The sequence below is a fragment of the Lepisma saccharinum genome, chromosome 14 (assembly GCF_977018435.1).
Source record: "Lepisma saccharinum chromosome 14, izLepSacc3.1, whole genome shotgun sequence".
Lineage (NCBI taxonomy): Eukaryota > Metazoa > Arthropoda > Insecta > Zygentoma > Lepismatidae > Lepisma > Lepisma saccharinum.
Genome location: NC_139242.1, coordinates 63,653,784 through 63,678,772, shown reverse-complemented (window position 1 = coordinate 63,678,772; position 24,989 = coordinate 63,653,784). Strand labels below are relative to the sequence as shown.

Here is a 24,989-nt window from a genome sequence, read left to right as displayed (position 1 = left end):
TTTATAGAATAACAAAACAATGTGAAAGATTTATTTCATAAGATTACATGCCCATTCAAAAACACTTCATTATCTACATGTCAGCGTCTTTTAGACCTATCTGGTATGTCGAAACGCCACTCATCATCGAGTGCTTCTTCTTCGATCACCTCTTCCTCACGTTTACTGTTCTGAACGTGCCTCTCAATTTCTATTCGCCTGTCTTCATGCTGGAAGAGGTCCCTTCCTCCTATGATATGTGGAAGAATACCATGGCTGTAGGGTCGACTCTGAAACAAACAATTTATCAGTGTGCAAGATATCAGATTTAGTTATAGAACTTTATCAGGAAGCTTTCCTTCAGAAACCCGAGATGAATTACAAGAGAGTTGTTGAGAGCTAACATTATTATTATTATTATTAATTACTACTGCTTGCATCTTAATCACTGTTTTACAAAGTAAGAACACCATTCACAAATAAAAAATGCACAGTTCACAGTAGAGTGCTGCAATGAGCTTTTTCTGCTCGAGTGGAAAATAGTTCGCACGGGCAACGCTAGATGGCACACAGAATTGATAGTTCTTCCGCTCGAGCGAGAAACGATCGAACAAGTGAAATACACTTGAACTCTATTAGTATACGTATTTCCGTCATTTGTCTATGGTAGTGGGCCTTCAAATATGGATCTTGAAGTAAAAGACGAAGTGAAATTGAAAAATAAGAACATAATCATCATCTCCATGTTAGAATGCAGTTTTGTGTATCATACCGAGATACGTGAAAATGAAATAGATGATTATGAGCTGAAACTGCTTAGGCTGACATTTTATGTTTCTACGATTATTGTCACATTGAAATGATGTTTGATTGAATGTTATAACTTCAGTTTATTATTTTGCAGAATATGATTATCCTTTCCGGTAAGTGAAAAATGATGTACACGTACTTCTTGCACTGTGATATGATAGTTGTAATTGCTTAGGGAGGTCTCTCGGCATGTGTATCCATTTTACGTTTCGGTCTGTAGTTATTGCATACGTTCATATATGCTGTATTTGAGTCTTACATAATAATGTACGGAATTATTATTTAGAATTGTAATTGCATAGAGTGATTTCCTTCCTTTGGGTTTTAGGTTGACAGGGATGTTTATTAGGCTCTGAAATATGGGACGTTGCCAATCATTCCACTACGAGTGCGGTACGATCGAGCGTGGGAGATTCGAAAGAGTATTTTCGAGCGAAAGTGGTCCAACGCAGTACTCTAATTCACAGCAATTATAAAACTAAAATGTAACATCAACGTCATGAATGCATCAACAGAGCCAAATAGAGAGAATTTATACTTTACCCACTGTGATAAAAAATCGAACACATCACACTTTTGAGTGATATGGAGCAAATGTTTCTTACTAAGGGCATGACTCACTGTCATTTTTAACTATACTGCTGTTAGTGTGATGATGGCGAGATGCACAAGTTAATGATTTTCGCCAGTGAAGAGCCCATGCATTGTGCATATATTAACAACACTATGCAAAAGTTCATTTATAAAAGGTGCACTAAGACTAGACCTACACTTAAATCCCTTAAATGTACTCCTAACAAGTGATACAAAGAATGACACATTGTTTCCAAGATAAGTCTCTTGAGCACTAAATATTCTAATAATCGAGTACAAAGAATCGTACCTTTCTGAACTTCTTAAAGTTGACTGCAGTTGAGTCTTCTGCATTGGTCTCTTTTCTGTTTCCTGGAATTACTCGTTGCGGACGAAGCAAATCCTTCTCAATTACCTCTAGTGCCTCAAACTCCCTTGTCAAGTGCTCATCAGGATTTACTTTCTTTTCCACTTCCTGCAACAGTAACCAGTTAAACATTTCCCTTCCAGCAACTCTCAAAAATATTAATGGTCACTTACACAGTATAAGTAAAAGTTAACTTGAAATCTAAATTAATACAGTTGGTGGAAAATTGTCTCCATAGACTTGGATGAAAAGAAGTATCCTCAGTTACTAGGAATGTTGCAGATCAATTGGTACTCGTTATTGGTATAGGTCAATATAAACATATCAGTAAGTGGTTCTATCCAACATCTTATTTTTACATGAACTAATCAATGGCCACAAAATTGCCTGTTGCCTCTATAAAAACCACTTTGTTAGTTTTGTTTTTTACAAACATATCTGAATATGAGTTGACAATTTACAACACACAATATCAGCTGTGTTTGAATGTAGAGCACTTTAGAACTATAACTTGCAGATCATCACAAAAAAAAAATCCAAATTAGATAAACTGTACCAAAAGGTAGCAAAGAAATGTGGAACTAGGTACAGTACAGAAGATTGTTTGCTATCTATTTTCAAAATTTATGCTCCCAAAAACTAGTGCATATTATACATGAAATAATTTCGACATGAAACCGTGAATGTTTTCACCATGTCACTGCTTTAACACGTACATAACATATCAATGTGCACAAATACAAATTACCAGGTTGGATTTCGTTAGTAATAATAATTTTAAAAAAACACTATAAAGGTGAAATGTCCATTTCCTATGATTTTTCACTTTGTATCGGAGCATTTTGAGGCATCATGAAAAGCAGCACCATTCTTGTAGAATTCGAGCATGTACCTCTTGTCATTCAGGATGCATATCAATGGTATTTGTTGGGAAAAAAATTATTGGAAAATAACTTCCTGACCGCTGGAAATCCATAACACAATTTTGATATTTCTGCTTCTACTACAGAAGTGAAAGCATTAGGATGCTAAACACAGTGGAGGGAGAAGTGGTGGTTCCTGACTCAGTGTATATGTATGATGTCATTCACAATAGCATAGCAATAGCTTTACAACCTACAACTAAGAAAACCATTTCTTGAACCTGCATTGTGTTGCACGTTACATACGAGATATAATTTTTTGTTGCTTTTTCCCATTAAAAAAAGGGGTGTGCATTATGTACGCATGCACATCATGCATGCATAAATATGGTAATTCCATCATGCCTACCTTATTCTCATTGTCTTTTGACATGAAACCTTGAGTAGCTTCTTTCTCGGGTTCATTTGCCTTCTTTGATTCATTTTGTGCTAAGCTGCGTTCACGGACATTCACTTTCTTTGCAGGAGGTTCGTCCAAACTAATTGTAAAGCTGCTTGGTTTCCTCTTCTTCCTTCCAGTCACGGAATCTATGTCTTCCACTGCCTCCGGAGCTGCTGATGTTGGCTTGTCAGCATAAGAGAACGGGTCAACACCTGATACTTTCCTACTTTGTGTCTTTACGGTGGCAAACTCAAACAGATCTGCATCCTCATTATTTATGCTAATGTTATCTTGTGGCTCTTCCTTCACAGGTTGCGGGAAATCCAAAATTTCATCTTTTATAGGCATGCAACTCCATTTTTCACTCTGAATGGTGTTCGTCTCGTTAGCTACCTTCTTTCGTAATGGATCACTTTCATCATCATTGTCACTATCATCTCTTGTCCTGTAAATATGAAAGAATGTACATGTGTATAGAATTGAATAACAATAAGTTTCAGAATTGAAAGGCTTATGCCACAAAAACATATTTTTTACAGAATTATTTCTGTTGTAGTTTCCAGATGTTAGAAGCATACCAACACAATTTTTGTTGTAACATTTTGGGAGAATACACACTCCATTCATCAGACATTTATTTTAAAACTTAATTGTGTTTATATCCTTGTAATGAAAATTGTGTTTTCATGCTTGTAACAAATGTAAACTACAAGAGAATGATTCTACAATGCAAGCATTACATACATACAAGAAAATAATTTTACAGATAAAGCATTTTTAAGGCAATGTGTTTCCTACAAAAGGTAACAGACAGACATTTGTAAATGCTTCTGTAATGAGGTAGGTACATTCCATAATGTTTCCAACATTAGAGGAAAGTTCAGGTACCAGTTCCTTGCACCAGGGCTGACACCAGTGAGGCATGGGCCCCTTTCCTCTAAGTCTTGCTATTCAATGAGAGTAGGCAAACATGTAAAACAGTTTAACATCAGCCTTTTTCAAGAAGACATTGTGTTTTATCAACTATTTTACACAAAACTTTCATTACTTTTACACAGGGATCCCATTCAGCACCTACAATTTACATCTATGACAACTGCATGGGACCACTTTGGGTCTCTCAAACTCGTTCGAGTCACCCATGCTGAAGCATGCTACACTCGAGTGTACAGCACTCGTAGTGGAATGATTGACAACATCCCATATTTCAGAGCCTAATAAGCAGCACACTCAACCTAAAACCCATACATGGAAGGAAACCACTCTATGCAATTACAATTCTAAATCATAATTCCATATATTATTATGTAAGCCTCAAATACAACACATGTGAAAGTATGCAATAACTACAGACCGAAACGTAAAATAGATACACATTTGACAGACCTGTCTAAGCAATTAAAAACATCGTATCACAGTGCATGTATTGACATATACATCATTGTTCACTTACCGAAAAGGATAATCATATTCTGTGAAATAATAAAATGCAGTTATAACATTCAATCGAACATCATTTTAACGTGACGATAATTGTAGAAACATAAAATGTCAGTCTAGGTAGTTTCAGCCCATAATTATATATTTCATTTTCACATATCTCGGTAAGATACACAAAACTGCATTTTAACATGAAGATTATGACCATGTTCACTTATTTTTCAATTTCACTTTGATTTTTACTTCATGATCCATATTTGAGGGCTCACTACCATAGACAAATGACGGAAATATGTGTACTAATATGTTTGCTGTTTCGAGCATTTTTTGTGCAAACTAAAATACTGGCTTTGGTAAAGAAAACAAAGGGAGGTTTTATTATTTATTTATTTTTTTGGAACTGTCAGCATGAAATCTCTAAGAGCTGAATTTTTAGTGTTCACATAACAAGTTTCCTTTTTTAAAAACAGCACAATACAGGTTTCAGAATAAAAAATATTTCTGTAAAATCATATGCATTATAGTATTATTCAGATGCTGTTGCACATGCAGTTTATCTGAAATTGCACACATGAAAAATTGTTGAGGATTTGAGAGGTTCTGTATGGAGTCAATTAACAAAAAGGAAGAAATCGGAACTATTACCAACTCGAACAAGTGTTTGCACTACCACCTCCATCATAAATGCTGTATCTGTTAAGGAAGGCAGTGGTCCTATGAAATTAATAAGAAACCCAATAAAAACTGCAATGCGGAAATACAGAACTTCACCTATGCAAAACCTTTAGAGTAGTCAGTGTACCAGGTGACTCTGAGGTACCAAGCTTACGTCATTCATCACTGGAGGCAGAAAGGTAAATTGTGGTGAAAGTTGACGTAAAAGAATACGGAAAACCCTGCCACAAGCCTATGGACATTAAGTAATGATGTGCTCAAATTATTTTGTCATTGGTACGGTCAGTTCTGCCAAATCAACAGAAATTTCACATGCAGAAGACAAAAAAAAAGTTGTTCTATAGAATCATAGAAAATGTACTGTACATTAAAACTATGGAAAAATGAAGCTAAAATAAACACACACATACATTCATAATTTCATCAATCCATTGACTGAATTCATCAGCCACTGGTAGAAAATTTCATTTAATTTGTTCAGTGAAGTTCTTATTTTTTTTTCAGTTTTTGTTTTAAGTCCACTTTATGCACTGATAGACTAATCGGGACTGGATCTACAGTTTAAAGTGGAATCTGATGTGCCTCCACCAGGTATCAAAACTTGGACCTCTTCATTCCCTCTACACCATCAGTAAGGCCCTTTTTCTACATTTTCAATGTGGCATGATGCCTGCAACAGGCACAGTTGTTCTGCCACCCAATGTTAGCTTTGTGAAATTTAAATTTATGGAAGACTTGCAACATCAGAATGATGGCTAATTTTTGCAAGTGCAGTCATAGAGCACATTTTACTCTAGTGACAATTTTCATACAAATAAAATGAAACTTACAAATAACGTAAAATGAGGGCAAATATGGAATCACCATACAAGTCAATGCTGTGAATTTTACATGTGACTTCATCAATCCATCGTGTTTATCTGAGGATCATGGAGTTTTCATTGATAAATTAATAAGCACATCAATAAAAATTTTAAATGGGTATCTTCATGGGTAGAAAAATACAGGACATTCAGTCACCATAGCACCTGAATTTTCAAATTCAAATTCATTTTTTTTTATATATATTTTGAGTTTGGTTATGAGAATTTTGATTATTTTTTTAAAAAAAATAACGAGTAGTGTTTTTTTAAATGTTTGTGTGTTTTCTGTATCATATTTATTCTTAAATCAGAATAAATATGCTTAAATAAAGACCATTCTATTCTATTATAATTTTTTTAATTCTTGGTAGCCAAATTTTAAAATTGCAGCAATATGGTACAGTTGGCTGCATATGTATTGCATAGTTATTCATGTTGTTAATGGTTGAGCCTTCTTTACGAAGGCCACTCCTGTGTAATAATTTAATTATCTCTAATTCAATCTTATATTAATTAATAAAATGAATGTTTTGAGGTCACATTTCAAAATATGTAGCTTTATCTTAGTTGAATTGATCGCTTCCGTAGCCCATATTTGAAAAAGAAAACAATAAAAACAGGCTGCTGAGAAAAATGGGCTGGTGCCAGAATTATTTTCAGTTTTGTCTACCCTTGGCTATATTAAGATTTGTTCTCCCTGAGTGACTTGCAAAATACTAAACATCTGATCAAGTTTTGGCACATACTCACCTCTTTTGGGTATGCCTGGTCATGAATATATTGTCTTGTGACAACAGCTCCTCCTTTAGGTCATATTTCACAGGAACTGTATTCATTGAAGACATGTCTGTGGTCTCCTCATAGCTCTTTCTCTGTGCACCTGCCTTATCTTTGGAACAATGCCCAGTTTCTGGAATAATTCTACAAGTCGGGGTCAAATCACTTTGGTTCGTCGCTTTCTCCTTAGTAGATGCTTGCGAATCTGCTGCAAGGATTTGATGAGACTCTCCCTGGGTCTGAGTGGAAAGCATGTTCTTACTAAGAAGCACAGTGCCGGTTATATCGAACTCTGGGTTGCAGTGCTTCTCCATGGAGCAGAAGAGGACAGCCAGTCCAATGTCTGCCTCCGGAATAACTCGCCTACCATTCTGTTTTAAATATTCTGAAATACAATCAAAGTAACAAGTTAATTTCATAACAAGCTTATTTCGTTGCTCTTGCAGATACCACTCCTTTAGTATTGTCATAATTTAATGTAGTTCAGAATATTTACAAATGTAAATGTTAGGGCTGAACCAATACCGATACTTGAAAATTGCAATAATTAAAATTTGTTCAAAATATTGATCAATGTTGGTGTGTAAATATTCTTCTCCAATTATATCCATCAATTTACCAAGGAACTTGCTTTAGAATATTCAATAATTACCTCAGAATATTAAAATAAATGTTATGTAATCACAAAATAGTTTTTGTGCAAAACTGGTGCAAAGTGGCATTTTTGCAAACCCCGTGAAAGACCAATATGCTGTAAAATTATAGGCTGGTATAGGTAGAGGAATTCCAACCGATACTGATACATCGGTAGGAATGCCGTAGTTGGCGCTGCACTGGCTACCCATTTGCTATTTTACCCTCACACGATACTTGTTACCGCATACTTGTCGATAGACTTTTGTTCCCATAAGACATTGCGCAAAGCAGACAATCTGTACTGTAAAGATGGACGAGTAATTTGAAGAATGTTGTAGGAGAATTACTGCTTTGTGCTTTTATTAAAAACTAAAAAAGGAAAGCATGGACTAGAGATTGTCTCGAAAAAATATAGTAATCAATGTGTACTCGGGTATGCATATTTAATATTCGTACATGAGATTCACAGGATCATTCACAATTTTTTAAAAAAAACAAACATTTAATTTATTTAATACACTTGTAATAAGGATTTTCATTTTCGGCTAATTTTATTTATCACGTACACATCTCATCACTTTGCATAAATACCTAAATATTAATGAACTGAACACGAATGCACTTCACGTCATCTCGTTGCTTTTTCTTTTATCGAGAAACTAACAAAAACAGCCAACACTCGGAAACCACAGACAAAAACTCCCCTTTGCAAACTCACAGCTTATCTTCACATGCCCAAACTTTGCTCTGATTGGCTGTTCCACAGAATCCAGTCGAAGAAAGCCAGTAGCAATTAGAACATGCCCTATTGCTCCAAAGCAGGCAGCCATCACATCCGGGTAGGTAGCCAGTTCTGCGCCAACTAACTTGATATCCAGTTCCGTGTGATTTGGCCTTAAACTATAGTATCTATTTCAATCTACCAATTTTATTTTAAAATACAGCGGAACTCAATTTTACGTTCCCAGAATTTACATATTCCCGCTTTATACATTCAATCTTGATGGACCCAACATAGAAAAATGTTATAAAAATGTCCTAGTTTTTCTTTTTTTAAAATTTTCCTCCACTTTTAAGTTTTTCGATTGGTCCCCTGGTTCCAACATACTCATTATTTCACATCATACTGATGCGTCGGAATTAGTACCAACTCAGCCCTACAAAAAAAAAATTGAGCATTTCTTCCAGCCTGTTTATCTTTGTGGCTGTGACCAAATATGATAACTATCTGTTTATTTTAGAAATGTAGAGAGACCTTTTAAAATTCACTGTTAGAATTCCCTCCTCAACACATCAAGGCATGAGGGCATATCATCAATGAGATTAACCTTTTGAGTCCCAAGGCCATTTTCACAAGTAAGCTTCACGGTCCCGAGCCGATTTTGAGCAAAATGCAGAGTTTCAATTAAATGAGTGTAGATGGGAGACTAATTGCCCTAGAGAGATGAGTGATATACCGTTGTATGCGGAATGAACCAGAGATTCAGACTATATGAAATTTATGCAAATTCGGCATATATATGGAGGGGGAAAGGGGGGAAATCCCCTGAAAATACTTTTTTTTAAAAAAAAATGGGGTTTCTGATCACTGTTCACAAGTTACTTCCCTATTATTGCTAACTCTTGGTCTGTCTGCAAGCATGTAGTCTTCTCTCCAGTAGCCGTTTGAACTGGCCAAAGAGTGGGTAGAAGAATAAATGAAAGCAAACAATAACAGCAATCTGCCTACATGCTTTTTATCTTGTTATGAGAAATACCTACTGATGATTTCTTCATATGAGTCAGGTGACTGCATTGATTGTGACTTCTTGTCAGTCGAGTGCTGCATAAGAATGACATTTGGTCCACAGAAATCTTCTTTTGTCATTCCACTCCTCTCTAAGGTTGCAGCTTTACCTCCTGGCATGAAATAAACATGTCACATTTTCAATAGAACTGCATATCATATCTCAAAATAAGATTGAATAAAACAAAATTGATATGTGACAGAGTCATAAGTATTAGTTTAACAAGGAATTTATTTTGGAGGAGGATACAAGTTGATGAATTATTATCTAAAAAGTATATGTGCAAATATGGCCAATGACTAGGCTTACCATATGTTTACATTCGCGATCAAATCGTTACTGCTGAATTTCAGTTCTTTTTACAAAAATAAATTGTGCAAGAAAAAATAAATATTAACATTATTTTCTAAAATCAATCAATTAATTTTCAAATGTATACAAATAATACATTTTCTGAAGTTTAGAAAACCTCTCTGTTCTAGGTAGCATTATCTGTTAGTTGATTCAGTTGTACTTTTCACTAGACATGACTTTCTTCAGAAATTGCTTGTTTGTTTTAATAACATCATAAAATTTTACACAACATGAAAGTTCTGAATTAATTTTAACATTCAGCAGTGGATACTAGAAGTTTAACTTGAATTTCATCCTCTAAGCTGAAATATCTTACAACAATTGGAACAAGTTCTACTTGACTTCTGTTTGAATTATCCATCGATAATGTAACATAATTAATGTTTTCTAAAGAATGCAACACATTATCGTAAATAAATGGCGAAATAACAACAATTAGTTCCTCGATTTTGGTTCTAGCAGATGAAAATTTTGGGTCCTATAACTATTTAACCAGTTTAGAAGTGCAGTCTGATGTGTTGAAACTGAGTTCGTGTCTACCAGTGTGGTATGAAAATATAGCTTCTTTAGCAGCACACTCCAGATTAGGGATGGCCAGATCCGGATCCTAGCGGATCCGAAATTTGGATCCAGTTGGTTCCGGATCCAAAAAATTTTCGGATCCGGATCCAAAACTTTGGTATCCGGATCCGGATCCGTTTTGCCATCCCACATGTGCTTCTTTGGAAAGTAAGAATGTGCTTATACCATATTGTTACCTGCTAATACACATATATGTATAATATACATACTCATATATATGGTGTGTGTGCGCGCGTGCGCGATTTGTAATTAATTAATACACTTACAAGGGAGGTCTAAGTCTCTCCCTCAGATTTCCATGAAACTTGGCAGGTGTATAGAGGCCCCCCCCCTCCTCAAATGTGAAGATGAGGAGAAATTGAAGTGGGGATCTGACCCCGAAACCACGTAAATATGGCATAGGAAGAAACAGGGGGCATAGGGTCTCTCTATACACCTGTCAAATTTCATGGGAATCGGAGGGGGTCACAGGGGTCAGATGATCCCCATGTCAATTTGTCCTCATCTTGACATTTGAGGTGGGTTTTGCCCCCTAAAACAGTTTCTTAGCCGAAACAAAAAAAACACGTATTTCTTCCTTTGGGCCCCTCTATACACCTGCGAAGTTTCATGAAAATCGGAGGGGGACACAGGGGTCAGATCCTTACTTCAATTTGTCCTCATCTTGACATTTGAGGGGATTTTGCTCCCTAAAACAGTTTTTAGCTGAAACAAAAAACACGTAGTACTTCATTTGGGCCCGTATATACACACACACCTGGAAAGTTTCATGGAAATCGGAGGGGGACACAGGGGTCAGATCCCCACTTCAATTTGTCCTCATCTTGACAATTGAGTGGATTTTGCCCCCTAAAACCGTTTTTTAGCCGAAACAAAAAAAAACACGTATTTCTTCCTTTGGGCCCCTCTATACACCTGCCAAGTTTCATGGAAATCGGAAAAAAAAACACGTATTTCTTCCTTTGGGCCCCACTATACACCTGCCAAGTTTCATGGAAATCGGAGGGGGACACATAGGTCAAATGCCCACTTAAATTTGTCCTCATATTGACATTTGAGGAGGGGGGGTGCCCTCTAAAACAGTTTTTTAGCCGAAACAAAAAAAAACACGTATTTCTTCCTTTGGGTCCGTTTATAAACACACCTGCCAAGTATCATGAAAATCGGAGGGCGACACAGGGGTCAGATCCTCACTTCAATTTGTCCTCATCTTGACATTTGAAGGGGTTTTGCCCCCTAAAACCGTTTTTTAGCTGTTACAAAAAAAAACACGTATTTCTTCCATTGGGCCCCACTATACACCTGCCAAGTTTCATGGAAATCGGAGGGACACAGGGGTCAGATCCTCACTTCAATTTGAGGGGGGTTTTAACCCTAAAAGAGTCTTTCTTAGCTGAAACCAAAAAAACACGTATTTTTTCCTTTGGGCCCGTAGTACCTGCCAAGTATCATGGAAATCGGAGGGGGACACAGGGGTCAGATCCTCACTTCAATTTGTCCTCATCTTGACATTTGAGGGTTTTTTGCCCCCTAAAATCGTTTTTTAGCTGAAACAAAAAAAAACACGTATTTCTTCCTTTGGGCCCATTTATACACACACCTGCCAAGTATCATGTAAAACGGAGGGGGACAGAGGGGTCAGATCCTCACTTCAATTTGTCCTCATCAGCCCCCTAAAACAGTTTTTTTAGCTGAAACAAAATAAACACGTATTTCTTCCATTGGGCCCCACTATACACCTGCCAAGTTTCATGGAAATCGGAGGGACACAGGGGTCAGATCCTTACTTCAATTTGTCCTCATCTTGACATTTGAGGGGGTTTTAACCCTAAAACAGCTTTTTTAGCTGAAACAAAAAAACACGTATTTCTTTCTTTGGGCCCGACTATACGCCTGCCAAGTTTCGTGGAAATCGGAGGGGGACACTTAGATAACCTCCCTTGTTGGTCTTACACTTTGTAATTATATAACACTGCATATATTATAATGTTTTATTTTAATTGGTAAAGCTGTAACTGTAGAACAATTGTATAATTTTTGTATAACATTTCTATCTTCTTATGTGTGTTAAAGGTTTCATCCTGGAATGGAATGTCTCACATTTATGTGTGTTATCATTTCCAATACATTCGAATGAATAGATATTCGTTTCAATGGCATTTACAAAATCACCTCTGACATTTTATGTTAAACAAGTAAGATTATTTTTGTGCACGAGTGTGTTAGCCGATGCGTAGCAAAGTATTTTAGGAACAACACTTGAAAAAAATTCTTGTAGGACTAACTAATGAAAAATTTCTTTGTAATCGAAGATCATAATACCTTTTAAGGTGTGGTAATATTATAATGGGATTAAGATAGTTCCGGATCCGATTCAAATCCGGATCCAGATCCGAAATTTCCGGATCCGGATCCAGATCCGAAACTTTTGGATCCGGATTTTTCGGATCCGAATCCGTTTGGCCATCCCTACTCCAGATCACTGTTATTCCCATCTTCGGCTTTAAAAAAATATCTTTATGTTTGCTGAAGCAGTAGCATTAATAGCATTCCTATGTTTAACTGTTTTCACGTGGTCTTCAATATGTCTTCTCTTTATGGGCAACAGAAAATACTCCATTACAGAGTTTACATTGCACACGTTCACTGTCACTGTCGTTACACAGTTTCAAGAATTTATATTTCTGCTGCAGGTTAACGTTAAATACTCACTTTTCTTTGCCCATCTCCAAATGCAAAGACCTTGTAAATAATTATAATTATGAAAAACATGTAGACAAGTTAGTTCACACGCTTGCAAGACCAAGACGCCCACGGAAGTATGGAAACGCTCGGAAGTCGATATCTCGAAGAAAGAAAAGGTATAATCGATCGATCGTTGCCATTCATTAATTCTGGTCATGAATATTCAATACCGGTAGCTATTTTTATGTTCAGATTCTGAAAACCCAGGACATTTTGCAATCCCGGACAGCCCTAAAATACCAGAACTGTCCGGGCTAATCCCGGATGTATGGTAAGCCTACCAATGACAAATGAGAATTATCGAGGGAGGTTTGGTTTTCAGTCCAGGGGGAGGGGACCCTCCCTGGTAGCTACAGCTATGGTGGTAGGAATTTTATGTGAAATAGCATAATAAGTAATCTGTATTCACACATCAGAACACTATCAAATTATTCATGACTTTACCTACATAAAATGTATTTATAGAATATTAAGTTTCTTTGCAAATATATTAAATTTTCATATGTTCATCTCATTGTTCAATGACTGATGATGATTCATTACTTTTTCTGGCAGTGAATCATTACATATTACTCCAATTTGTATTTCCTTCATTGCACACTGCATTTGTTCTTTCTCCTCTGATTCAGAATGTAATAAAATATGAATCATGAAATAAATATAACGACGAATACCCTTTCATATTACAAATTTATATTTTGATGTAACATTGATTTTCTGAACATTTTGACAAAGTACTTTCTGTTTTTCAAGGAAAAAATTAAATTGAATTATAACTTACTGGAAACTAAAATGGTATCATAAATTTTATTTTGAAAAGTGGCTTTTATTCTTCCAGCAATATTTTGTTCTAGTTACCCAGAACGTTTCAGGAAATGTTGGCATTAAATGCTTTGAAAATTTGAAGTTTTCTTTCCCGCCATGAGAACATGGATGGTAATGAAGCTACAGTTATTTATACTGTACTTGTTATATTGACTGAACATGGAAGCAGCATGACAGCATATTTTAATAATAAATGCATTGACTTCCCAGTTGATGGAGAAATATTCTATTTTGAAAAGATCATGATTATGTCTTCATTTTGACTCTCATACTTTTACATGGGAACATATGTCCAACACGTAATTTTCGGGAGGGGAGTGATAAAAGTGCACAAATTTTTAATTTCATTTTTAAAAAAATCATTTCTCACACATTCTGTAATGAAAATACTTTTACATTCTCAGCACTATATGTTAACAAACAACATCTCACCTGCTGCAGTAATCATGCATGCCAATCTGCTGTACTGTTTCTCAGTGCGGAATACAAATGTCTTTCCAGAAAACAATTCATGCCTTTTCTCATTAATGACAAACAAAACTTCGTTCTTGTTCAGGGTCGACTCTGCAAGAACTGGGATGAATTCCTCATACTTTGGCAGAGGATTTCTCGAGGATGCAGCTTCTAAGAATTTCTGCCAGTATTCAAGGGTTACAATGGGTTTCCCAGCAGCTAGGGCGCACACGACCTGAAATTAGGTACAAGCAAACTGTATAGACATTCAACCAAGGAGCAACGTTTTTTTACATTCTGAACATACAGGGTAATTCATATAAAACTAATACATTTCTTTCTTGTTTTATTTCAACAGGAATACATAGTAATGTTAGTTTCAGATTACATCAGACATCTGGAAGATTCATACATTCTCAAGGAGTGGATAATTTCATGAAACGTATGGCCACCAAGATTAACTGATTTGACATCCCCATACTTTCTTTTTCGGTGGTATCTTGAGGAAAAAGCATGTACTACATGTCATCGACATTGGACAAATTAAAGAAACTTACAAACGAAAATGAAATCACCAGTATTGACGGAGTCCTGGGTTCGATAGCATTTAGCAAGGAACATTGAACGATGTGTCCAGCTGTGCCTTTAGGGGAGAGTCTATTTTCAGCATGTAATGTCATGGTTAAACTCCCATATCTATGCTATATTTCAGTTGTAATAACTTGTTGGTAGCTTTATTTGTTGTTCACATATATTGATAATGAAATGTTCCAGTTTTACCAGGTGTATAAGCTTAAATCTGCTGTTTTGTAGTCAGAAAAACACATGGTTTGTTCATAGAAAGCAACAAGAAATTTATTCAAAGTACTTGCCCTCGCGAGCTACACATTTTGCCCATCTCTCGGGCAATTTGTGGATACCACGCCAAAAAAAGTCCTTCTCTTTCGAGGCAAACCACTCATCAAGCCATTTTCGGACGTCTGCATACGAATCGAAGTGCTGCTCAGCGAGGGCGTGGCCCATCGACGAAAACAGATGGTAGTCGGAAGGGGCCAGGTCTGGTGAATAGGCAGGATGGGGTAGCACCTCCCAGTTGCGTGTCTTCAAGTAGTTTTGGACCAGTCTTGACGTGTGTGATGGGGCGTTGTCGTGGAGGAAAATCAGCTTGTCATGTCTTTCTTGATAATCCGGTCTTTTGTCACACAGAGCACGGTGCAATTTGATCAGTTGTTGGTGGTAGCGGTGGGCAGTGACAGTTTCACCAGGTTTCAACAGCTCAAAGTAGACGATGCCCTGTTGATCTCACCAAACACACAGCATCGTCTTCCGGCCGAAGCGATTTGGTCTCGAGGAAGATGTTGATGGTTGGCCGGGATCAACCCACGATTTCTTGCGTTTAGGTTTCTCGAAATATATCCACTTTTCATCACCAGTCACAATCCGATGCAGGAAAGACTTTCTTTTTTGTCTGGCAAGCAAGATTTCGCATGTGTTTTGGCGTCTCTCCAGCTGCCGATCGGTCAATTCATGCGGCACCCATTTTCCGATCTTTTGAACCTTTCCCATGGCACGTAGACGCATGGAAATGGCTGCTTGAGTAACACCCAATTGCTCGGCAAGCATCTTTTGCGTTTGGGTATCGTCCTCGTCCAAAAGAGCCTGCAATTGATGGTCCTCAACCTTCCTGGGCCGATTTTCACGCTTCTTGTCGCTCAGGTCAAAATTGCCGTCTTTGAACCGACGAAACCAATCCCTGCACGTTGTTTCTGATACAGCACTGTCACCATAGGCCTCCACAAGCATTCGATGCGATTCGGCAGCCGATTTCTTCAAATGGAAGCAGAAAAGCAGAGCTTCCCGCATATGCTCTTTTTCTGGCACAAAACTAGACATGCTTACCACAGGAACACTGTCTGTTGTTGTCTGCACCTGCTAACGATGTGCACTGATTTGTGTTGGCAGATGTCCAACTCATAAAAACACCAGGTATGGCGTGCTCATGGTAGCTTCATACGCTCACTAACGCCATCTATGAGCAAACAGCAGATTTAAGCTTATACACCTGGTATATGAATCACCCTGCAAACCATGTTTTGACACAAAATGCCATAGTTGCATTCATAGGATATGGCAAAGGGTAGAAATAGCAAGTAAAGAGGGAAAACATTAAAATAATAAAATTCAGAGTAGGTAAGGGCATTAGAATTGCTTCGGTAGAAAATCATGATCAGCCCAGAAGGTGATTAGCAGAATATTTCATATAACACCATATAAAAAAACAGAATAAATGCCAAACAACATCCAGACAAAGCAGAATTAGTGGACAGCTTTGCTTGGTAATTTTAGGTTTGGTGACAGTGCACTTGTTTCTACAAACTTAGAATGGAAGGCTCAATCGGCTTCTTATTTAACAAGGAGATTGATTGATTTGGTTTATTTTACTTCGCTTTTCTGCCATTTTTGGCTAATTACAAAGATGAGGACAAGTTATTTGATAAAGGGACACTCACAAAGAACACCCATGCCCAGGCGAGAATTCGAACCTGGGACCACTTACTCAACAGGGAGATTACAACATCAAACAAGAAACAAGGCCTGCATCGACGATCAGAGTATCCATGTTTTCTGTCTTTCTTCACAGAAGTATGCTATTTCTTACTTTCATATAGCATTAACAAAATCCTACATCACTACCAAACATAAAATCAGAGACGATCTACTGATTTATTGGGATAATCCAAAATCTGGAAGAGTTTTCAGAATATTTGGGTGATAAAAAAGTAAACATACTAAATATGATTTTCTGAAATCATGCAAATATATATATTATATTCAATATCCATGGATGAAACAAAATTTAGCATTCCCAAACAAGCACTCCACTTATAATGAACTCTGACATGCATTTTATCACATGTCAAAAGCAATATGAAAATCTATCATATACAACTTACCTTAACTGTGAGAGTTAAGCTGTTCATTGTAAGATGTGTGCACTTATCCTGCCAATCCCCAACCAGATGTCCCCCTAACTTTGCAAGTGTAGACTTCAATTCCTTTTTCTCAGGTACAGGGAGTGTTGATGTTGACACTATGATGGGCTCACATTCCACTCTGTTGGAAATTAAGTATAAATATCAAACAATAGAAACAGAAAAGCACAAAGGATTTCAATCCATTTCCTATGCTATTTGGAAATAAACTACATGAACCAATCTTCTTGTGGTATACCATTCATTAACTTGTAATATAATTATATTTTGACTGCTGATTTCGAAGAATTTCTGTTTTACAGGTAGGAAGAATTTTATGTCGTGAATTATTTCAAACTAATAATTGTGAAAATATGCAATCATAACTGAACATGACATTATGAAATAACTACAATATATAAATTATAACAATGCATGTTACCAAAAATCAGTTTGGTAAGCTTAAAGCAGTGCGTAATCTATATATTTGATAGAATTGCCTCTCTGATGGACTAGAGGTAATGCTTTTACATTGTAATCAAGCATTCCCAGCTTCAATCTAGTAGTTTGGAACCCACTTTTAATTGTCCTGACTAACCTCTCTGAGCATAAATGGTAAAACCAACAAAAACATTTGATAGAAACATATTGCATTGTTGTACAAGGTGTACAACTTTGCTTCCGCCGTGTTTCCCCAAAAATATGACGCTGTAATGAAAAACATTGCTTACCCAGGCATTATTCAAAGTATTGTCCATCGCTGGCCACTAATTTCTCCCATCTTTCGGGCAGCGTACGAATGCCGCGTCTAAAAAATTGTTCATCTTTGGAGGCGATCCACTTTTTGACTTCTTCATAAGATTGGAAGTGTTGGTCAGCCAGTTCATGAGCCATTGATCTAAACAGGTGATAATCAGAGGGAGCGATGTCTGGAGAATAAGGCGGGTGGGGTAGGACGTCCCATCTTAATGTTTCCAAGTACGTTTTCACCACTTTGGCAACGTGGGGTTGTGCGTTGTCATGCTGCAAAATCACTTTGTCGTGCCTCTCGCTGTATTGCGGCCGTTTGTCCTTCAATGCTCGGCTCAAACGCATTAATTGCGCTCAATAACGAGCACCTGTGATTGTTTCACTTGGTTTTAACAGCTCATTCTGCATCTTCGAAAACTTTCTGTCTTCCACCACTATGCCGGTCTTCGACGTTAAAGTCACCGTTCTTGAAGCGTTGAAACCACTCACGACAGGTTCTCTCACTTATAGCGTCCTCACCATACGTAGTGGAGAGCATTCAATGAGCCTCAGCCGCAGTTTTCTTCATATTGAAACAAAAAAGTAGAACCTCCCGCAAATGGCGAGAATTTGGCTCGTACACTGACATTTTCAATCGCAAACAACTTCACGATGCACACACCACTCGACTAATGTTTGAATGGGGTTATCTTGACAGAGGTCCAAGCTAACTGCGTGACGTCTGCGATCTGCTTCTTTCGACCGCTACTTCCTGTTGTTGCCACCTGTCGGAAAACGGCGGAAGCAAAGTTGTACACCTTGTATTAATATGGACCTGCACTACTTCTTAAATTTCTGTTTTGAGACATAAAAGCCCCAGAAAGAATTATCCTGGCTGTGGGTTCAAATGGCAATCCTCATCAGCTTAAGGTCATACCTTACACCTCAAGACATAAATGAACACATGTCCTATGTGATAGTATCTTCCTGTGGATTTTGAAAATGCTAAAAAATATTCTCATTACGCTTTCTCAAAATTATAAACAGGTTGACAATTTTAAAAATTCACTTAAACATACCATTACCTCACCTCCACTCATTCCACTGAACTCCGAATCGAACACGATCACCCTCTTGCAAAGGCTGTGGTGCATTTGGAGACATTTTTATAGACAGATCTATGTTGCCATTGATGAATGTCCCATACTTTGATCCTGTGTCCGTGAGAACCAAACGAGGAACTTCGCCTGGTCTTCCCTGAAATCACAGATGAGAGTTTTACTATAAAATAAATATAAAGGTACAAAAAGGTAAAGCATTTTGGAATTCCAAAAAGTGCAATTTATAGGCGAAAAAAATACCTTATGCAAGCATCCATGCTTCCCATCAACAAAGCATTTTTCCTTCCTAGAAGAAAGAGAATGTAACGCAGAATAGTGGAAATCACTGTGATGGTGAATTTGAAGCTTTCTGAAAGCAAGTTTGCAGTTTCGAAAAGTCTCATTTATCGATTAAAAGAAAATTTAAAAGCTACCTTACACAAATATCCCTGCTTCCCATCGACAAAGTATTCCACAGACTACTGCTGACACAAGGCTCAAATGCGTGTCATGCTTGAGACCAGCACCAACATGATGATGAGACGTTGAAAGCATTTAGGGAACTTACTGAAATGCTAAGAGCCCTTAACCTGACTCATTTAATCATTCCACAAAAGCATTTAGAGGCATTATGTGCATACTAAGATCCCTACATCTAGGGTGACCAGACACATACATTAAAAAAAGAGGACAGAGCATGGCGAAAAAGGAGGACACCGCAAAAAAATGGCTATTCATTTACCATTACTTATAATTTATTCAATGTACAAAAATCTTACCAACATTTTGCTCACACATGCTTTTCAGAAGATCTCTTTCAAGAAGTTCATCTTACCTTTAAGCAAAGAAAGCAATCTCCTAATCTGTTTTTTTTTTAACAAATTACAAAGAATATCTATAATTTGAAGCACAGAAGTTAACTCCTTTTCTATTTTTTGGATATTAGACTGAAATATCTCCACAAGTGAATGCAAATGTAACAAGTAAGATTCGCTTAACTTATTTTGAAAAGCCAAATTAAAATTTTAGGTAGTTTGGATTGGGTAGAGAAATATGATATCAATGCCACGAACATTTCTAGCACTCTTTCAACAGCAGGGGAAAGTGGCAACCACCTTACACTTTACCCCATATTCGTTTCTTCCATCCTTTAAAACTGGATATATTCTTTCGCTTCGTTATTTCATGAAAGTAAATATTACTTAATAATCAAAATTCTCACTACGCATTTCTGTATCGCGTATGTATAACTCGAAAAGGAACTGGCCGACCTCTGTGCTGGAGTGGTTATCACACCATGCCACAACGCCAGAGACCTTGGTTTCGTATCCTGGCCTGGGCATGTGTGTCCTTCATCAAAATCATCATATCATCGCTCATACTCATCTTCGCGATTAGCCAAAAGTGGCAAAAAAGCAAAGTAAAATAAACCAAATCAATCAACTGAAAAGGAACTGCAAGTACTACATGCGTTCCAGCAGTCTCAACGCTTAATACTACTGACTGGGGTGCGGAAATTTGCCTATTTTATTCCTTTGTAGTAAACCATAGGCTTTCATGTTTAAACTTTAAAGTTAGTTTCATGGAGTTTCTATTCCGAAAACACATTTTTATGGTGCCTATAAATTCCTATTTTGCTTAATCATGCCAAAAAATGGATATTGTGCAATTTTTGCATACTTCAGCTTTTTATTACGTGCATTTGGCTTTCCCTGTATTGAAAGATGTAAGGCTTTGTTGATGTTGTACTGACTGAAATCTGGAATTCGCCAGATTTGATGATCTGAATTGGAACATTGTTTTAAATATTTTTTTGTTACAATGGTGCAAATTGTTTATTCTTCATTTGTTCAAATTTGCAGTCGTTAGCACAAGCTCTTTTTGTGAGAATTACTTTAACAGACGATTCCCCGCAAATGTGAATTTCGATCAAAAGAGTTTTATAGTATGTTAATCGCTAGCACATTTTTATGTATACACTTAAGTGCTAAATACAGTATAACTAAACATTGTAAGAAGAAAATTTAAATAAGTTCACATCCATTGCCTATTTTAATGTTTTTTTTTTTTAATTTTAAGGTGCCTTTTAAGTGCCTTTTCTTAGTTTTGGTGCTTTTGTAAATGCCTATTTTCATCATTTTGTTGCCTATTTGACTACCTATTTCAGAAGTTTTTAGTGCCTTAAATATGTGCCCTACTAATGACTCAGTTGGGAAAGTGATCGTATTGAGCTCCCAGATGCAAGGTGAGCATTGCTCGAATTAACATGCACCAAATGAAGAATTCTGTATGCACCACATTTGCTATGGTCAATGCTATACTCTTTCCAAAAAAGGAGGACATTTACCGATTTCTAAAAAATCTGCCCAGACGCCAGACAAACACCTAAAAAGGAGGACATGTCCGGATAAAAGAGGACGTCTGGTCACCCTACCTACATCTGACTTGCCTAACCCTTCGCACCCCATGCATGTGACCTAGATGGTAGAAGTAGTCCGGAACCAAGACAACAAAATGAATGGCTGGTTGCAAGAGATGAACCATATAAGGGTATATGGAAGTGAAAAACCATTCTCAAGCAAACATGCAGTAAGCAATCACTAAAATTTAAAAGTATGTGTTAACAGACATAAAGAGAAATCGAACAATGAAAAAATGTCTGTGTACCATGATGAAATTGGAATTAAACAATCGGAACTTAAGCCAACAAAAAATGCTAATAAAATGAAACACAGGCTGTTTATGGATTGGGTAAAAGAAGAGAGAACAATATATGTCTTAATATAAGGGAAATCAATAGCATGTAATACCAGATTGTATTTTGATATTTATATGTTAGTGAGCTTGAAGAAAATTTCAAGACTTACCACATCTGCTTCATCAAATATAACTTGCAACATAGCATGTTTCCTGCTGATAGACTGGTCCTTGGATAGTATAAAATCTGTATCTTTTCGTCCAACCAAATGCTCCTTTCCACACAATATATAATAAGGTGGATCTGAAACAAAAAAAAATATGCTTCTTCAGACCATCTGGTATCAGCATAATGCTGGAAGAAAATTCTCTTCCCCAACAACTACGTCAATTTGTGTAAACATTAATTTCTTTGTCTTTGGCTAATCATGAACATGAGGATGGGTGATGATATGATGATAGGGACACTCATACAAAACACCTATGCCCAGGCTGGGATACAAACCCATGACCCCTGGTGCTGTGCTAACCACTCTGCCATGAAGAGTGGCACAGTTAATTAAATAATTGGCTTAATTGAAGATGACAGGAGTGTTCCCCGATTGGTTTCAAATTTTGTATACTTTCCACATGAGGCCTCCTGAACACGAATCTGACATTACAATTTCCCGGTCACGTCTGTAACTTGAAAATTTCACATAACGTTAGGTTACGTTAAGTTAGGTTAGTCTCCCAAAAATGCAGAGCTGTAACAGTGATAGCCTAAACCTTGCCAAAAAGGTACCTTTTCTAAGGGACACTGAGTATTTACACGGCTTTCTTTTCTCTTTATTTTCTACGAAACTTTTATAGCACTTCCACGAGTACTTATCAATGCGTGAACTGTCTTTGCACAAACTAAGAACATGTCCTCGGGGGACACATGTAATCACATTCTTTCGGTAGAACACCGTACTCCATTAGTTTCTTTATCAGCTGAAGTCCATTTTCCTCTACACTCCAGCAATGCAGTTGCATAACATTTACAATCTTCGGAGCGAATTGACAATATAGAGAAAGTCTCCAATTTTGTTAATTTTCGGTATACTAACTAATTTTGGCCTCCTAATCACGAATCTGTTGTAAAGAAACGGGGGTCACGTCTGAAAATTTGAAAAAAAGCAGATAGATTTTTTTTATATATATATATGTGTATACACGTAATTTTACGAACGAAAATGTAATCTCCTATTATTGTTTCCAACCACGCCGTTGTTTTACAAGAAAATGATTTATGATGTTCAATTTTAGTACGAACCCTATTTTTTCGATGAATTTAGGGGTGAAATGAGTGCTAATGGAACCTAACCTAACCTTGTGTGAATGATTCATGGGGCTACCCGTGGATGGTTTTTGGGACTAACGTCAACAGATTCTTCATTAGAAGGCCAAAATTAGTTAGTATACCGAAAATTAACAAAATTGGAGACTATATCTATATTGTCAATTCTTACCCAATCTTCACACTCTGCTGTCCCGCCATTCTCAATCGGTCCTTCCTCTTCAAGTGACAAACACACTGTGTGGCAATGCTGTAGACAGCGCAACTCAGTGGCTACATTCCACAAAACATGGCTTCCTCACTTCTTTCCGGAGAAATATCGCCATTATGAAAAGCAATATATTACACCTTACAACGTAATATCCAAAATTTCAAACAGTGACCGGGACATCAGAACCTCTGATACTTGATCCGGAAAACTTATTTGGTTAGTACAATCTCTGGTAACAGTTTCATAGATCGGAGACACATTAAAATCTGATATTTTGTGTATCGCAAGGTTCGTACTTACCAATTGTGTATTGCGGAACATAGTTCAAGGTACCATTATACTTTTTACATAAAAACGAAACACTTTTTCTACTAAAATAACGGATTTTTCTAAGTGATACCGAATGCACGTAACGGTGCGATATCGCTTACTTTGCGAATAATATCGCTTTTTTTTGTTTTCGAATATCATTGTTTCCAACCTTCTACACCGAAAAATACCCACTATTGTGTTTGTCACGTGTGCAAATTGTACATTATGAACGGGTAGCTGACGGATAGCCCCACGAACCATTTCCGATAAGGTTAGGTTAGGCAAGCATAGTTAAAAAAAAAAAAAAGATATTGGAAACACTGACATGATTTCTCGGTCAAATAGATACCACGATGAAAGAAAATACCTCGACTAACGTTGGAAACCTTAGAGGAACTCATTTCCGTAAGTAGTTTCTTCTGTAAAAATGAAGAAATGTGTCTCCGATGTATGAAACTGTTACCAAATCATTATTCATGATTATGATGACAGTCAATAATAATATCCTTGGAACAAAAAAAAATATAGTATACTTAAAACAGCTCCAAAAAGAATGGGGGAATTTAGAACAGACTCAATTATACTACAAGTATGGACTTTGAATGTGTAATATATGACAGGCTTTGCATGAGAAATATCTTCCATATACATGCTTACTATCTCTACATTAGTATCAAATATTATCGTATGATACTCACCTTCGTTTTGTAAATTTCGCAAAACCCACATCTTAGCAACTTATGAATCTGAAATCAAAGATAAATAATTAATAGCAGTTTACATCAAACAGTAATTGAATGGCTAGATGTTCATTAATATTTGCAGTGACATGACTTTAAACAAAAAGTTATCCAGCAACATTAATTACACTAGATGAAATTGAGCAAATGCACACAGACTGATACAAATCACATTCAATTCTCTAAAATCTTACACCCTCACTTCCCCTTGCAATTTGTTAAATAAACATTTTCGCACTCAAAACTACGAACATCGAATTTTAACACTAATTTTTCAAGTAAAAATTGAGAAGTGTCAAAATAAACGAGGGTGGACAGATGTATCTTGGATGCAATTATCATTGTGTACTACGGTATCTTTGATAGTTTGGTGATTAATTATGATAATTATGGCGTTTACATTTCACCTAAAACTACGGGCAATGATTATTCATGCTATGGGTATACTTTAGCTGGATGTATATAAAGCTATCAAATAAAAGTACAACAGTAGTAAATTTGACTACAATTATACTACATCAGATCGAAATTTTAATTTAAAAATAAACCTCTATTTCAAGCGAACTCCTTCGAAGCCATTCCAAACATAATAGTAAATAAATAAATAACAAACATGTACGTACACAGATTAAATGGTAAACAGTCCTTGAATCACAAGATATAACTACTGTCACACGGAAGTATGAAGGTAAAACACTATCGTCTTTACTAATTTCCTCGCAATGCAAATTGCCCA

At 36.7% G+C, this 24,989-nt stretch overlaps 1 protein-coding gene across 5 annotated transcripts; it reads right to left on the bottom strand.

The window, feature by feature from the left end:
- Nucleotides 1-24,987, bottom strand: LOC145998573 (uncharacterized). 5 transcript variants are annotated; one of them, XM_083135002.1, is made up of 11 exons: nt 24,877-24,987; nt 24,212-24,259; nt 21,840-21,973; nt 18,963-19,129; nt 17,126-17,285; nt 14,151-14,406; nt 9,187-9,324; nt 6,763-7,174; nt 3,002-3,479; nt 1,673-1,837; nt 1-269 (listed from the first exon to the last, which is right to left on the bottom strand). In XM_083135002.1, exons 2-11 carry the CDS (start codon nt 24,240-24,242, stop codon nt 81-83), a joined length of 2,130 nt encoding a protein of 709 aa, XP_082991128.1. In that variant the 5' UTR covers nt 24,243-24,259; nt 24,877-24,987; the 3' UTR covers nt 1-80. The 5 variants fall into 5 exon arrangements, with proteins under 5 accessions (XP_082991128.1, XP_082991130.1, XP_082991132.1 ...); XM_083135004.1 differs by having other exon boundaries at nt 24,802-24,902; XM_083135006.1 differs by lacking the exon at nt 24,877-24,987 and adding an exon at nt 24,654-24,678.
- Between the last annotated feature and the right edge of the window lie 2 nt (nt 24,988-24,989).